We start from the raw sequence: 17037 nt of genomic DNA on the forward strand, positions 1-17037 counted from the left end.
TCTAGTTTTTTAAAGGTTTGAGACAGGTATGTTTATAGGGCTAGAGGTATTGAAATGCACTTGATAATGCCTTGGTTCTTAAAATGTGAGTTTATAAAAAATTATAGGTAAAGAACTTGGAAATTCTAAACTCTAGGTCAAACTGTATACAAATGACTCTTTTTTAGATGACAAAAAATGTATAACAGCAATTTTATACCATTCAGTTGTATACGTTTGTCTTAAGACTTCTATTATTTAAATAAGAATGGGAATTCATTATCAGAACCATACTATTTATGTTTGAAGTTTGTTGAATATATAGAATTATCTATACTTGGAAGACACTTTTGTAATAGCCAATAAATATTGGTATATTTTCCTCCCTTTCTTATTCCCATAAAAGGAAAAATCTTGCTCTTTGCTCATTACTGCAGAGGAAAGTTATGAAGAGGTTAACATGCTGACAGAATAAATTGAGTTTTCCTGGCTTTAGTTTCAAAAGGCCTGAAAGCCTCACAGTTAAGCAAGGTGACTGCATAAACATTAAGAGTTTCTCTGAGGAGAACATTTAGAGAACAATATGTGTTCTCTCCCTCCTAGGGTTGGAGAAAGGGAAAATAAATGTGATGAAGAGATTTAGATATTCCTAGAGGGAGGCTTGACTATACAATATAGTTATCTTCATAGAGTATGTATGAAATCTTAAGTAAGATAACTATATCACCCTGTATGTTTTCTTGATCCATGTCAATCCTCTTACTGGTTGCTCACTACAGCTAGAATAATGCAAGAGAATACATATGTTGTGTGATTGTGTCATCAGTGACTGATGAATTTCCATTGCTCTGCCTCTAATGTTTACATGACCAATGGTCCTGCACATTTGACTCTAACGACATTGGTCTTTTCTCAATTCCTTGAAGGCGCAATGTTCTTTTCTGCCATATAAGCTGTTCCCTCTGTTCTTCTTATACCTAGTCCTTGGCTTAGAAAATTCTTAATCATTCGATGGCTCTTAGCTTAAATGATTACTGAGGGAATCTTTTTTAATCCTCTGGCTTAGGGCAGATCTTCTTGTATATTCTCATTGCATTCTGTATTTCTCTTTATTTAGCAAATTTGTAGTTGCAATTAAATAATCTTTGGATTTTTTAAATGTTATTCTTAAAATATATATATATACATATTTCTACTCCGTTCCTGCATTTGTGTCAATACTTTTTCAGTATTTCTCTCTTCCTTGATCTTCCAAAGATCTTTCTCTATTCATGACTCATCCCTAAATTCTGCAAAAAGGAGACCTTTTCCCATGAACCCCATTTCATTTTGCTTTTGAAATCGTTTTACAAATATACTGTGCACAGTTAAAAAGTTACCACAGGTTGGGCACGGTGGCTCACGCCTGTAATCCCAGCACTTTGGGAGGCCGAGGTGGGCGGATCATGAGGTCAGGAGTTCGAGACCAGCCTGATCATCATGGTGAAACCCCATCTCTACTAAAAATACAAAAATTAGCTGGACGTGGTAGTGTGCGCCTGTAATCGCAGCTACTCAGGGGCTGAGGCAGGAGAATCGCTTGAACCCGGGAGGCAGAGGTTGCAATGAGCTGAGATTCGGCCACTACACTCCAGCCTGGTCTACAGAGTGAGACTCTGTTTCAAAAAAAAAAAAATGTTACCACAATATAAACAAAGATACATTGTTGTATACTGTTCATAATCAATAACACTAGTTCAACTCTCATAGCGTACTGGAAACAAAATTGGGAATGTTAAATAACTTTATGATTAAAAACAATTGAAAATATTTTCTAGAAAGAAACCATAAGTAACGTAAGTAACAGAAGATGAAATCTACTTTAAATGTGGAAATCCATTTCTTTTAGACTTAGTCTAAAACTAAAAATATATGCCCTCTAGATGGCAGCAAATTAATTTTTATTATTTATTTATTTATTTATTTATTTATTTATTTGGAGAGTGAGTCTCGCTCTGTCACCCAGGCTGGAGTACAGTGGCACGATCTTGGCTCACTGCAAGCTCCACCTCCGGGGTTCATGCCATTCTCCTGCCTGAGCCTCCCCAGTAGCTGAGACTACAGGCGCCTGCCACCACGCCTGGCTAATTTTTTGTATTTTTAGTAGAGATAGCGTTTCACCTTGTTAGCCAGGATGGTCTCGATTTCCTGACCGCATGATCCGCCTGCCTCAGCCTCCCAGAGTGCTGGGATTACAGGCCAGGCGTGAGCCACCGTGTCCGGCTGCAATTTAAATCTTTGAAAACATTCGTACCTCTGATAAAGTAGAGGAAATGGGGAATCCCTGCTGGCAGCTAATTTGTAAGGGAGGGCTAAGGATATCCACAGAAATCACAACTTGCAAAATGCACTAGCAAATCAGATAAACTTACCCAAACAAACCGTGACTACAGACCACATTGATCTCTTAAAGTCAATCTCTTCTAACATCTATTCTTTAGGACCCATATGTCTGTAGGTCTTGCACCCTGATACATGCAAACTGATCCAACAGTAACTCCCCATACTCTTAACATGTTTTGACAATTCAATCACTTAATGTGCCAAAACCTGCATAGTTCACAAGTTCTAACCAATCCCTGATATGACTACCCTGTGACTAACTCTAGCACCCAAAACCCTTTAAGTATACTTCCCTGACTCCCTTTGCTGTACGTTTTCCCTTACTGCTATGAAGGTGTTAGCAGTGGTATTGGCTGATGAGCTTTATTAAATAAATTTATTATTTGGCTGATAAGCTTTTCAACACATCAATGAGACATGTTATTTTCAAAACTTGTTAAGGTATTATCTTCAAAAGTATCTGTATATTGAAACAGATTTATTTCAGGTACCATAAACCAAATGTTAATAGTGCAAAAAGCAAACCATTGAATATACATACTGACAAAAACTCTTTGATTAAACTTTAAACAGACTCTATTGAGCCCTCTTTTTGTGTAGGCCTCACCCTTGGGCTCTGTCTTCAACCTGTCTAAATCAGACTTAGCAAAGGATCCTGCTAAGTCATCAGATCTTCAATATCTGATCAACCTTCATAACTGATCAAGTTCCTCATCCCACACCCTTGATATCTATGTTCTTGGCCTGCCTTTAGCAAGAATCCTGTTAAGTCAGTTTAGAAAGAATCCCCCTACCTTTGATATCTCCTGTTAATAATTTTCCATCCACTGACACCCTCAATCTGCTGTTTAGCTTATAAATCCTTGCTTGTTTTTGTTGTATTCATGAGAGTTGAGGACAGTTTCTCTCCTATATTATGATAGTCTTCAGTAAAATCTTCCTTACTGCTGTAAGAAGTGTCAGAAGACTCTCTCTTCAAAAATACTTATTTTTTAAAGCTTTACTTGTTTTAAAACTTTAGCATTCCACTTAGCAATCATTGTAAATGGCTTTAAATCACATTTTTTAAAAAAAATGTAACTCTAAGAGAAATATACCTCTAAAGGTCCTCTTCATCATCAGTCTTCTCATTCACCTGTTTATTACTTCATTTATTGACCTCTTAAATGATCTAATATCTTCAACTTCAATCCACTCTACCATTTTACACACTGAATTTCTAGGCTTCACTACCTAATGAGTAAAAATAGTTTTGTGTTTTGAATTAGTCCATTTTCATGCTTCTGATAAAGATGTACCCGAGACTGGGAAGGAAAATAGGTTTAATGGACTTACAGTTCCATATGGCTGGAGAGGCCTCACAATCACGGTGGAAGGCAAAACGCACTTTTTACATAGCAGCAGCAAGAGAGAATGAGAGAGAAGTGAAAGTGGAAACCCCTTATAAAACCATCAGATCTCATGAGACTTATTCACTACCACAAGAACAGTATAAGGAAAACTGCCCCCATGATTCAATTATCTCCCACCTGGTCCCTCACACAACACATGGGAATTCAAGAAGAAATCTGTGTGGGGACAGAACCAAACCATGTCTTTCCGCCCCGGCGCCTCCCAAATCTCATGTCCTTACATTTCAAAACCAATCATGCCTTCCCAACAGTACCTCAAAGTCTTAACTCACTTCAGCATTAACTCAAAAGGCCACAGTCCAAAGTCTCATATGAGAGAAGGGAAGTCCCTTCCACCTATAAGTCTGCAAAATCAAAAGCAAGTTAGTTACTTTCCAGATACAATGGGGGTACAGGTATGAGGTAAATAAAGTCATTCCAAATGGAAGAAATTGGCCAGAACAAAGGGGCCACAGGCCCCACAAAAATCTGAAATCCAGTGGGGCAGTCAAATCTTTAAGCTCCAAAATGATCTTCTTTGACTCCATGTCTCACATCCAGGTCATGCAGATGCAAGAGGTGGGCTCCCACAGCTTTGGGCCACTTTCTTCCCAGTCTCGGGTATGTCTTTATCAGCAGCATGAAAATGGACTAATTCAAAACATGAAACTATTTTTACTCATTAGGTGGTGATGCCTAGAAATTCAGTGTGTAAAATGGTAGAGTGGATTGAAGTTGAAGATATTAGATCATTTAAGAGGTCAATAAATGAAGTAATAAACAGGTGAATGAGAAGACAGATAATGAAGAGGACCTTTAGAAGTATACTTCTGTTAGAGTTACCTTTTTTAAAAATGTGATTTAAAGCCATTTAAATGCTTTTTTTCTAATGCATTGCAGGGTATAGCCCCCCTCTCGGCTACTTCCATGGGCTGGCATTGAGTATCTGTGGCTTTTCCAGGCACACGGTGCATGTTCTTAATAGATCTACTATTCTGGAGGCTGGAGGACTGTGGCCCTCTTCTTACATGTCCACTAGGCAGTATCCCAGTAGGGATTCTGTGTGGGAACTCCAACTCCACATTTTCCTTCTGTACTGCCCTAGCAGAGGTTCTCCATGAGGCACCCCTCACTGCAGCAAGCTTTACCTGGGCATCTAGGTGTTTCCATACATCCTCTGAAATCTAGGCAGAGGTTCCCAAACCTCAATTCTTGACTTTGGTGTATCTGTAGGCTTAACACTACATGGACATCTCCAAGGCTTAGAGCTCCCACCCTCTGAAGCAACAGCTTGAGCTGTATGTTGGCCACTTTTAGTCATGGCTGGAGCAGCTGGGGCACAGAGCACCAAGTCTCTAGACTGCACACAGCATGGGGACCCTGGGCCTGGCCCACAAAGCCATTTCTTCCTCCTAAACCTCTGGGCCTGTGATGGGAGGGGCTTTCACAAAGGTCTCTGACTTTCCCTAGAGATATTTTCCCCATTGTCTTGGTGATTGATATTTGGCTCCTCGTTACTTTTGCAAATTTCTGCAGCTGGCTTGAATTTCTCCTCAGAAAATGGGATTTTCTTTTCTATCACATTGTCGGGCTGCAAATTTTCCAAACTTTTATGCTCTGTTTCCCTTTTGAAACTGAATGCCTTTAACACACCCAAGTCATCTCTTGAATACTTTGCTGCTTAGAAATTTCTTCTGCCAGATACTCTAAATCATCTCTCTTAAGTTCAAAGTTCCACAAACCTCTAGGGCAGGGGCAAAATGTCACTACTTTCTTTGCTAAAATATAACAAGAGTCACCTTTGCTCCAGTCCCCAACAAGTTCCTCATCTCCAACTGACAGCACCTCAGTCTGGATTTTATTGTCCATATCATTATCAGCAATTTTGTCCAAGCTATTCGACAAGTCTCTAGGGAGTTCCAAACTTTCCCACTTCTTTTTGTCTTCTTCTGAGCCCTCCAAACTGTTCCAACCTCTGCCTGTTACCCACTTCCAAAGTTGCTTCCACATTTTCGGGTATCTTTTCACCAGTGCCCCACTCTACTGGTACCAATTTACTGTATTAGTTTGTTTTCACACTGGTGATAAAGACATACTGAGACTGGGTAAATTACAAAAGAAAGAGGTTTAATGGACTTACAGTTCCACGTGGCTGGGGAGGCCTCACAATCATGGCAGAACGTGAAAGGCACTTCTTACATGGTGGTGGCAAGAGAGAATGAGGGAGAAGTGAAAGCAGAAACCCCTTACAAAACCATTAGATCTTGTGAAACTTATTCACTGCCATGGAACAGTAAGGGGGAAACTGCCCCACCAGGTCCCTCCCATGACACATGGGAAATCAAGATGAGATTTGGATGGGGACAAAGCCAAACCATATAATGTTTATTTCAATGTTTACACATTTCTTAATTGTAAGACCCCAGATCTCCTAGTTTCTTCTGAGTGCCCTCTGCTTCCATAAAGGTCTCAGGTAGGAAACCATTTATTGGCATCTAAATATTATTCCACTTTTGATTCTAGCTCTCTCCCCATCAGGGTAATTTGTTGTCCTTGAAGCTACTCCATGAAGCTTTACAACTTACTGTCATAGCACTTGATTTGCTTTCTAAGTGTCTTAAACATTACCTCTAATGGGCCAGGTGTGGTGGCTCACACCTCTAATCTCAGCACTTTGGGAGGCCAAGGCAGGTGGATCATAAGGCCAGGAGATTGAGACCATCCTGGCTAACATTGTGAAATCCCATCTCTACAAAAATACAAAAAAAAAAAGTCAGGTGTGGTGGCACGCACCTGTAGTCCCAGCTACTCAGGAGGCTGAGGCAGGAGAATCACTTGAACCCAGGAGGCAGAGGTTGCAGTGAGCTGAGATTGGGTCACTGCACTCCAGCCTGGGTGACAGAGTGAGACTCCATGTCAAAATAAATAAATAAATAAATAAATAAATAAATAAACAAACAAACAAACAAACCTCTAATGTACCTCACAAGAAACATCAACTTACGCTGTTATGTCTCTTGCAAATATTGTTACTTATGTGACTTCTACCAGTTCATTACAGATAATCCGAAGTGTTGCCCTCTCTCTACAGCCTTTTGTGAGAACATTTGCTGATAGGTTTTCCCCCTCAGTTGGTAAATCTGTACCCACGAATGAAGGTCTGACTTGTAGGGAGGTACATATAACCGTAGTTACTTTTTAATATAGTGGCTCATTATTCTAATAAGTTGAAACATAACAATCTTTGTTTAAGCATATGCCAAAAATGAGTGAGATACTTTTAATACATTGCTTCTAATCTTCACAGTAATTTTTCAAATGGGATAATTATTATTCTAATTTTACAAATGAAGAATTAAGGATCAGAATGTTTAAAAGACTTACCCCAAATCACATATCAACTAAGCAAAGTCTGTACTTTATTCGTTACATGTAATACTTCTTTCTTTCATGTCCCCCCCCTCTTTCCTCCAGCTGCCTTTGTTTTCTTCTGGACTTAAAAAATTATGCAGCATTTTACTTATCTAGCAATTAAACTTCTAATCTCAATAAACTAAAAAGATTCGCAGAAAGCAAAACATAAAATAAAGTAAAATAAAAAGCCTGTAGTCATCAAGAAAAATAGTAATTATAGCAACCAGATATCTAACGTTAGTTTCAACACAGAACCTGTACATCTTATATTGTATAGGAAAGATGTAATAAGTGTCACTACATAATTATAGGTGGTAGCATATTAGAAGTTGTAGAAAAATGTCACTATTGTCTATCAGGGAGGAAGTAAAAATCATTTACCAGGAAAGCAAAGCAAATGAGGACCATTCACTAAAAGAGAAAACAGTTCTATATCTCTTAATAGTTGAGGTCATCTTATATAAAGCCACATTATAATAATTTGCACCATCATGTTGTTTATCTACTTTATAGGCTCATTTGCTAAAAGGATTATATGAATTATCATCAATATGTTACTTTAGTGAGTAGTTCTTCCTACATGTTTAGAGCTTTTAGCTGAAATAGATATTACATAGAGAATATAAAACAGCACCTCATAAACATTCATTGTTTAGTTTAAGCTGGTTTCTTGAATATCTTAAGCACTTGGATTGCTGAACTCATCAGGGAATGCTTTAGTTGGTAGCTATATTTCATTGCCTGTATTGAAATGTTATACAATAATTACTTGCTAACTTTTAGGAAACATGTAATTAATATGCATCTATTTTAAGATTCAAAGATAATTTTTTTCACATTTAATATTTCTGTAATTGGGATAGTTTTATAATTCTGATCGACATCTTCTATAAAAAGTTTTTTTTTTAAATCAGTGATCTGTCTTTCAGGAAAATACATACAACCATGTTAATTTCAGTCTGGTCAGAGCAAAAATTGAAAAACAACCCAAGAGCCATCAATATAAAAGAAAGTGGTTAAATTATAGTAAATTCATACCATGAAATTCTATCATGCATGGTACTATCATAAAGGTAGCCAACATGAATTAAGTGTGATGTTTACTAAGTTTAAATGAGCAAGGTAAACAAATATCCACAATTTCTACTTAAATACTTAGACTACAATTTTTGTAGCTGGATGTTAGTGTCCTATATTATGTAATAAAAATATGCTGATCAAAGAATGTGGAAGGTATGTATGTCAGTGTTTCCACTCCACCCTTAGCTTTCAGCAGGTCCTCTATGCTTGCAACACAGGTAGGGTTTCCCTCTGCTCTCTTGACTCACCTATATTGGTAGAGTGCTGTTGTTTTTTCACTCATGCAAAACTCCTCATCGAGGCAGAGGCTAGGTTGCCCCTGGTCCAGCCTCAATTTTGCACAGGCCCCGAATGCCTGAACCTCAAGGTTTGGGCTTTGCCTTGTTTCAGTGGGGTTGTTGGGAAGAAATGAAGTTCCTGTTCCTCTCTTTTTGGCAGACTGTTTTTATTTCTATCCCTCTCTCTGGTGGCAGTCAATCTTAAGGTAGGCCATAGGACGGAATGGTTTGCTGCTCCTCCTTCAGTGGGTTTTTTCTTCTGTAACAGATAAACTTTGTCACAGACTGGAGGGCATGAGAGTTTCCTGCCTCAATCCCAGAGGCAAAACTGCTTTTGCTTTGGATAGCAGAAGGGTCAGTGGAGGTGGGAGGGTAAGTATTCCTTCTTTCTCAGTGACAGTCTACCACCACCAAAGGCTTTCTTCTCTTAAGCAAAGATCTGGTAAATGGGTGTAGACTCCCCTTGTTTCTTAGGCTTCTAGGGTTTCTAAACTGTTAAACTTCCCCTGGTCTTTAAGAATTCATTAAAATTTTAAGTGTTTCTATCTTCCTTTACTACTGCTCTTTTTTCCTTCTGTGCTCTTTGAAAAGCAAAATGGTTTGTGTGTCCCATCCCTTTTCTGAGGGGCTTGTTGTCCTTTAGAATCAATTTGCCTAGTTGCTTTACAGCAACCATAGCTATAGAAATGTAGCTCTCTGATGAAAAAGAAATATTTTTTCATATTATCCAGCTTTGTTGTTGTTGTTATTATTGGGGTGGGGGTTACATTTTATTTGGCTTTCTATATTCTGGGTAGAAGCAAAATTCCCAGTACCACTCATTTTTAATGGAGTTGTCTTTTCCTCTCTCCACCCAAGCAGTACCCATTCTGGTTTTGAAGCACAAGAGTAAGAGTCCACCACTCCCCACTGTCTTTCCTACCTCCTAGGAATTCTATGGTTTTTGTTTGTTTGTTTGTTTGTTTGTTTGTTTATATTTATTGTCATGAAGCAATGTAGAGTCAAGCTCAGGCTTCAGGTCCGTGGTTCTTAATTCTTCGTTCCCTGGTCTACCAGGCCAGCACTATTGGAGCAGCACAGAATCTTGTTGAAGAGCTGAATTGGTTTTGGCAACACAATGTCCAATCCATAGGAGAGAAGATAGTGCCACCTATCCTGGAAAGTCATCCTCCACATATACATGGCCTAAAGAGCTTATATATAAGCCTAAGAAAAGAAAACCAATGAGAAGTTGCATTTTCCTTAAAAAAAAAAAAAAAAAAAAAAAAGCCACGTTTCATATCCTACTACTCTTCTATTCTTCACTTACATTCTTTCTCTTCTATAAACTTTTTTTACCTGAAAAAATAATCCTCTGGTTCTCATGCCCTCATTTAAGGTGGAAAATAATAATCTTTTGTGTTCTTGAGTTGGGATAGAGTTTCTAGGACAATCATTTCTATGTGTAAAACACTTCACTTAAGGACATTCATTTGGACATTGATTTCTGATATTTGTGCCTCCAAATCTTTTACTGTGGTGAAATTTTTTGTTTGTTTGTTTGTTTGTTTGTTTTTCCAATGTCTTCTGCTCTCTCCTGGTCCTTCAACAATTTTCAGGTTGTTTCTAGTGAGATATTTCCGTTGGAAAGCCACCACAATAAAGTAAGTCTGGGGAAACCGGGGACAGACAGTTCCACTTTTTTTTTTTCATGCTTCCTAATGAGTATTATTTAATAAATAAGTACTGGCAATCTTTGACTGCCATTAAAATTACTCTGGTGCTCCTTGTCTGTGTTAGCAGTTATCAAAACCTACTTGTAGCATTTTTTTTTTTTTTTTTTTTCCCTTTCGCACGTGGAAGAAAAGAAGGAAAACAGCCTTGGAAGTTCTCAACTGTCAACCCCCTGCGAGGACGTTTGCCTCCTGCCCTAGGAGAAACGTTCGCTCCGGAGGCTTGGGCTGCCGGAGCCCGTTGTGGCCACTGAGTCCTTCGACGCCCTCGCCAGGCTGGCCTTTGGGTTGGCCCAGACAGGACGGGCTGCAGAGAGCACTTGGGCCGCGTCGCCAGGAGGCGCCCAAAGTGAGCCATGCCCAAAGACGTCGCCCGGCGCTCTGAGGACCAGTATGAAGTCCCAGGAAGAGTAGAGCCGCGGAAGGCCGTACGGGCCCGGCCTCCTAAGGACTGGAGGGCCAGGGAATTCCCGAAGTCCTCGAAGTCTTCAAAGTCCTCGAAGTCCTCTAACTCCTCGAAGTTCGAGAAAAAATACCGGTATCTGAGACTACTTCCAGAGGCCTTGATAAGGTTCGGCGGTTTCCGAAAAAGGAAAAAAGACAAGTCCTCAGTTTCCAAGAAGCCGGGAGAACTGGATGACAGTTCGGAGCAGCCCTGTGGTTTGGGCTGTCTAGTCAGCCCCTGCTGTGAGTGTTGCAATAACATTCGCTGCTTCATGGTTTTCTACTGCATCCTGGTCTTATGTCAAGGTGAGCCTGAAGGACGCGGGGTGTTGTGGCGAGGGCAGCAAGGGGCCGCACCGGAGGAGGTGGGAGAGGGAGGATGGCAGAGGACGCCCTGGGGTGGCCCAGCCTGAGGCTGCTGTCTGACTTCTCAAGGCGTTGTCGGATCGAAGTTTAGCCACCAATGGGTTTACCTTGCCCGCTGCCTAGACAGAGCAGACTTATCAAGAAAGGGAAATTGCCATGGAGAAAGAGTAAGACACGCAGAACCGGCTGTGCGGGAGACCAGAGTTTTATTATTGCTCACATTAGTCTCTCCAGCATTCTGGGATGGGATCAGAGTTTTTAAAGATAATTTGTCAGGCAGCTGCTCGGAACTGGGGAGTGCTGATTGGTCAGGCTGGTCAGGAACCTGTCTAAGGTTCCTGGGGATGTCCTAGTGGGGCCGAAGTCAGGTTTTCTTGCCATCTTCTGTTCCTGGGTGGAATGGCAGAAGTAGCTGACCCAGATTGCCAGTCTGGGTGGTGTCAGTTCATCCATCCAGTGCAGGGTCTGCAAAATATCTCAAGCACCAATCTCGGGTCTTACAATAGTGATGTTTTCCCTGGGAGCAATTTGGGGAGGTTCCGACTCTTGGCGCCAGAGGCTGCATGACCCCTAACCTTAATTTCTAATCTTATAGCTGATTTGTTAGTCCTGCAAAGGCAGATTAGTCCCCAGGCAAGAAGGGGATCTTTTCAGAAAAGGGTTATTATCAATTTTGTTTCAGAGTCAAACCATGAAATGAATTCCTTCCCAAAGTTAGTTCGACCTAAGCTCAGGAATGAACAAGGAGTTTAAATCCCAGGAATGAACAAGGAGTTTAAAGGTTAGAAGCAAGAAGGAGTGGATTAGGTCTGATCTCTTTCACTGTCATAATTTCTTCAGTTACAATTTTTGCAAAGGTGGTTTCAAAAACAGGTTAACCGGCTGGGAGGAGCTTCGGTGCCTCACCTCCTCCAGTACCTGATTTGGCACAGTCCATCCTACACATTGTGGGTGATGAGGGCCAGGCTTCCAGATAGCCGGCTGCAGAGAGGTGTTGTTGAGTCATTTATCGTTGTTTGTCACCAACTCTGAGAAGTTCTGGGCTTGAATCACCTGGAGTTTAAAATAAAGTTGAAAATGGTGTCTATGATCATTGAATGGTTTCTGTTCCTGCTCATAAATTTGAGACATTCTGACTCAGCCACTGTGTATTGGATCTTGTTTCCTCATCTACGAATTTATACCAGAGAACCTAAACTTGAGGGTGTTATTTTTGCTCATATATTTTGAAGAAGGTGAATTTGAACACCTTTAGACCTGGCATGCTTCTCTACTTGGCCACAGCTCTCACCTCCCCTATTACATCAAGATTCTTTACTAGCCTTTTTTCAATGATGGCATTGGAATTTGACAAACCTGTTCTCTTTTTTGCTCTAAGATGCTAGGTCTAAGTAAGTGCAATCAGAAGGCTGTACGTGGTAAGACCCATATTAGAAAAACAAACCCATAGTCATCGAGTTTGTCTTGAGATTATCAAAGAAGTTTCTTAGAAGAACAAGCATTTGAACCATGCCTTTATAGTTAGGTACAGTTTTGAAAGCCAGAATGAAGTTAAAGAGTATTTGTTGAATAGGGAAGCTAGTTAATGAATCAGTGTTTTGTTTTAGAAAGGCTGGTTTCACAACAGTGAATGACAAGTTTGGCCAGATAATGGTTTCATCTAGGCACCATAAGGGGGTAATTATATTTATATTATCCATCATGTCTCCTTAGTGACTGAGGTATAGAAGACACTCAATAAATACGTATTCAGTGCATAAATGAATTTTAAAAGGAAGGAAAAGACAGATTATGCCTAGATTATGAAGGCCTTTAAATACCACACAGAATTCTGAAAGGATATAAAAGGTATTTACTTCCCACTCTGTTGGATCATGAGTAAGGTGCTTTGCAAGTATTATCTAATTTAGTGTAATCCCCTTATTAGATGGGTAATGAGGAGCCATTGAAGGTTTCTGAACAAGTGATTGACAGTATATGGTTTTAGCTCTGTAACTTAACTGACTTCATATAGGTAGTTAGCTCAGTTTGGTATAATATTGAGTCTTCCATTCATAAAAATGGTATATTTCTTCATTTTTCTATTTGTCAATTGATCTATTTTTAGTTACATTGTAAACAATTTTAAAATCATTTCAAACACGCAAAAGGAATGCAAAGGCAGTACAAACAATACCTGCTTCCCTGCGAGTGAACCAGATTCTTCATCTGTTAACATTTTACCACATTTGTTCCTTTACCTTCTCTTTCCCTATACATGCCCACTTTTTCAGACATGGTGCACCATTACTGCTAACTACTCCAGTGTGCAACTTCCCAAAGTGAGACACTCTCTTACATAACCATCATACACTCCTCACAGACAGGAATATCAGTACAATACTACCATCCAATTATGAACTGGTGGTCCCATCCAGATATTGCCAGCTGTCTCAATATTGTCTTCTTTTCATTTTGGGGCCAAAATTCTATACAGGGACATATGTTGCATTAAGTTGTCATATTTTAGAAGTCTTCTTTAATCTGTAACACTTCCTCATATTTTCTTCTTGTGTCTTATGTCCTTAGAAGTCTTACAGAGTATGGCTTTTTTTGTAGTGCAGGATGAACTTCAATCTGGGTCTATTTGATGTTTCCTTATGACCAGACTCAGACCTTTCTTCCCTCCCTTCCTCTCTTCTTCTCCCTCTCCCTCCATCCTTCCTTCTCCTTTATTTAGATATACTTTACATATAATAAAATTCACACTTTTCGAAGTATGTCATTCAATGAGTTTTAGTAAATATGTACAGACATGCAACCACCAATGCAATCAATTTTATTATTTATTTATTTAATTAATTTTGAGACTGAGTCTACTGAGTCTTGCTCTTGTTGCCAGGCTGTAGTGCAATGATGTGATCTTGGCTCACTGCAACCTCTGCCTCCCTGTAGTTGGGATTACAGGTGCCTGCCACAATGCCCGGCTAATTTTTTTGTATTTTTAGTAGAGACGGGATTTCACTATGTTGGCCACGCTGGTCTCAAACTCCTGACTTCAGATGATCTACCCACCTTTGCTTCCCAAAGTGCTGGGATAACAGGCATAAGCCACCGTGCCTGGCCAATGCAATCAATTTTAGAACTTTTCCATCACACTAAAAGTTTTTTCATACTCCTTTGCAGTCACTTGCTGCTCCTACCTCCTGCCTTAGGTGACCTTAACCTGCTTTCTGTCATTAGAGTTTTGCATTTCCTAAAATTTAATATACATGGAATCATACAGTTTCTAGTTTGTTTTTTTTTTTTTTCTGGCTTCTTTTAACAGCTTGATGGTTTTGAGATTCATTCATGTTGTTGTGTGTATTAACAGTTTGTTCTTTTTTATTGTGAATAGTATGATCGAATGGAATTTTATCCACTATATCCACTCAGTAGTTGATGGACAGTTGGGTTGTTTCTATATTTTTTTGACTACTATAAATAATGCTGTTAAGAGGAATTGCATATGCATATTTGTGTGGACATATGTTTTTGTTTCTGTTGGATAGATAACTAGGAATAGAGTTGCTGGGCTATATAAGTATTTAAGTGTACCTGCTAGAAACTGCCAAATTACAAAGTGGCTGTACCATTTGCAATCCTACCAGTCAGCAATATATGAGTTCCAGTTCCACATTCTTATTAATAGTTAGTATTGTCAGTTCTTAACATTTTAGCTATTCCAGTGATTGTCTAATGGGATCTCACTGTGATTTTTTTGGTTTTTTTTTTTTTTTTTTTTTGAGACGGAGTCTCGCTCTGTCGCCCAGGCTGGAGGGCAGTGGCCGAACTGAAAGCTCCGCCTCCCGGGTTCACGCCATTCTCCTGCCTCAGCCTCCCGAGTAGCTGGGACTACAGGCACCCGCCACCTCGCCCAGCTAATTTTTTGTATTTTTTAGTAGAGACGGGGTTTCACCGTGTTAGCCAGCATGGTCTCGATCTCCTGACCTCGTGATCCGCCCATCTGGGTCTCCCATAGTGCTGGGACTCACTGTGATTTTAATTTCATTTCCCCAATGACCAATTGTCTTGAACATCTGTTTATATGCTTTTTATCCATTTGTGTGTCTTTGCTTGTGAAGTGCCCTTTAATAAATTGGGTTGTTTCTCTTATTACTGAGTGTAGTGTTCTTTATACAATCTGGATGCAAGCCTTTTGTTGAATAAATATTTACAAATATTTTCTCCCAATCCGTGGTTTGCTTTTGAATATTTTTCTGTGTCTTTTTGATGAAAAAAGGATTCAACTTTCAACTTTGATGAAGTATAACTTATTAATCTTTTAAATGATTCATTCTTTTTGGTTTTTATCATGGAAACTATTGCCTAACTCAATGTCATGAAGGTTTTCTACTTTGCTTTTTTCTAGAAGTTTTACAGTTTAACTCTCATGTTTAGGTCTCTGATCCATTTTGAATGAATTGTTTTAGTGTATGAAAGGATCAAGTTTAAAATTTTTTTCATATAGAAAAAAATGCTTTATTCCAGTATAGTTTACTGAAAACAGTGCCCTTTAATCCATTAAATTATCTTGGTAGTTTTGTGGAAGCTCTGATCTCTTTCTGAGTCTATTTAGAGGCTGTCTATTCAGTTTATTTTCCTAATACGTCTATACTTATGCAAATATTATATTGCATTGGTTACTGTAGCTTTATTATATGCATTAGAATCAGGTATCCTTTTGACTTCATTCTTTTTAAAAGTTGTTTTGGCTATTCTAGATCTTTGCTTTTCCACATAAATTTTAGAATAAATTTGTCAGTTTCTATAAAAAAGTTACTGAGATTTTGTTGAGTCTATAAATTTGGAGAAAATTGACTTCTTAACGATAGTAAGAGTCCTGGTGACTGAACACGCTGGATATATCATCTTCATTTACATCTTCTATCCTGCATCTTTGTTCAATTAACCTATTAAGTTACAGAAGCCATTTTTTTGCAGACTCCTTAGAATTTTTTAATATACATGAATTCTGCGAATAAGGACAGTTTTACTTCTTCCCAATCTGTTTATTTTTGTTGTTGCTATTACAATTTGTTATTTTATTCCACGGGCTAGGCTCCCTGGTACAATGGTCAATAGAAATTAGGAAAAGCAATGTTCATTGATATTTTTCTGATTTTTAGATAGAAAAAATTCAGCCTTTCACAGTTAATGTGTTAACTGTAGGTTTTATTTTTTAAGATGCCTTTTGTCAATTTAAGGATATCTCTTCTTTTATTAGTTTGTTGAGAATTTTTTGTCATTAATTGGTGTTGAATTTTATCACATGCTTGTTCCCGCCTCTATTGAGATATTCATAGGAAAAATTTGTTCTATTAATATGATATATTGCATTTTTTGATATTTGTATATTTGACAACCCTTGCATTCCTAGGATAAGCCCTTTTTATTGGATTATTGTCTTTTTCTGCATATTGCTAGATTTAATTTGCCAAAATTTTGTTAAAATTTTTTGTTTCTGTGAGAGTATTGTTCTGCAGTTTTCTTAGAGTATTTTTGTCTGTCTTCAGTAGCAGGTAATAGTAGCTTCACTAAATTAATTGGGATGTTTTTCCCCTTCTTATCTTTCCTCCTCATTTTTTCTGAAAGAATTTGTGCAGCATTATGTACCCTTTGTGTAGTATTTTTTTTAAATACACTTTAAGTTCTAGGGTACATGTGCACAATGTGCAGGTTTATTACATAGGTATACATGTGTCACGTTGGTTTTCTGCACCCATCAACTCATCATTAACATTAAATATTTCTCTTAATGCTATCCCTCCCCCAGTCCCCCACCTCCCCACCGGCCCAGGTGTGTGATGTTCCCCACCCTGTGTCCAAGTGTTCTCATTGCTCAGTTCCCACCTATGAGTGTTTGGTTTTCTGTCCTTGTGATAGTTTGCTGAGAATGATGGTTTCCAGCTTCGTCCATGTCCCTGCAAAGGACATGAACTCATCCTTTTTTATGGCTGCATAGTATTCCAT

At 38.9% G+C, this 17037-nt stretch overlaps 1 protein-coding gene across 1 annotated transcript in view; it reads left to right on the forward strand.

Annotated features, from left to right (window-relative positions):
* Positions 1–10592: 10592 nt before the first annotated feature.
* The window catches only part of SLCO6A1 (solute carrier organic anion transporter family, member 6A1), a 141853-nt gene continuing 135408 nt past the window's right edge, over positions 10593–17037 (forward strand). Inside the window, exon 1 of the mRNA XM_012001522.1 lies at positions 10593–10986. Coding sequence (XP_011856912.1) covers positions 10593–10986 — 394 coding nt within the window. The remainder of the gene's footprint in view (positions 10987–17037) is intronic.

Source organism: Mandrillus leucophaeus, unplaced genomic scaffold (genome assembly GCF_000951045.1).
Source record: "Mandrillus leucophaeus isolate KB7577 unplaced genomic scaffold, Mleu.le_1.0 Scaffold662, whole genome shotgun sequence".
NCBI lineage: Eukaryota > Metazoa > Chordata > Mammalia > Primates > Cercopithecidae > Mandrillus > Mandrillus leucophaeus.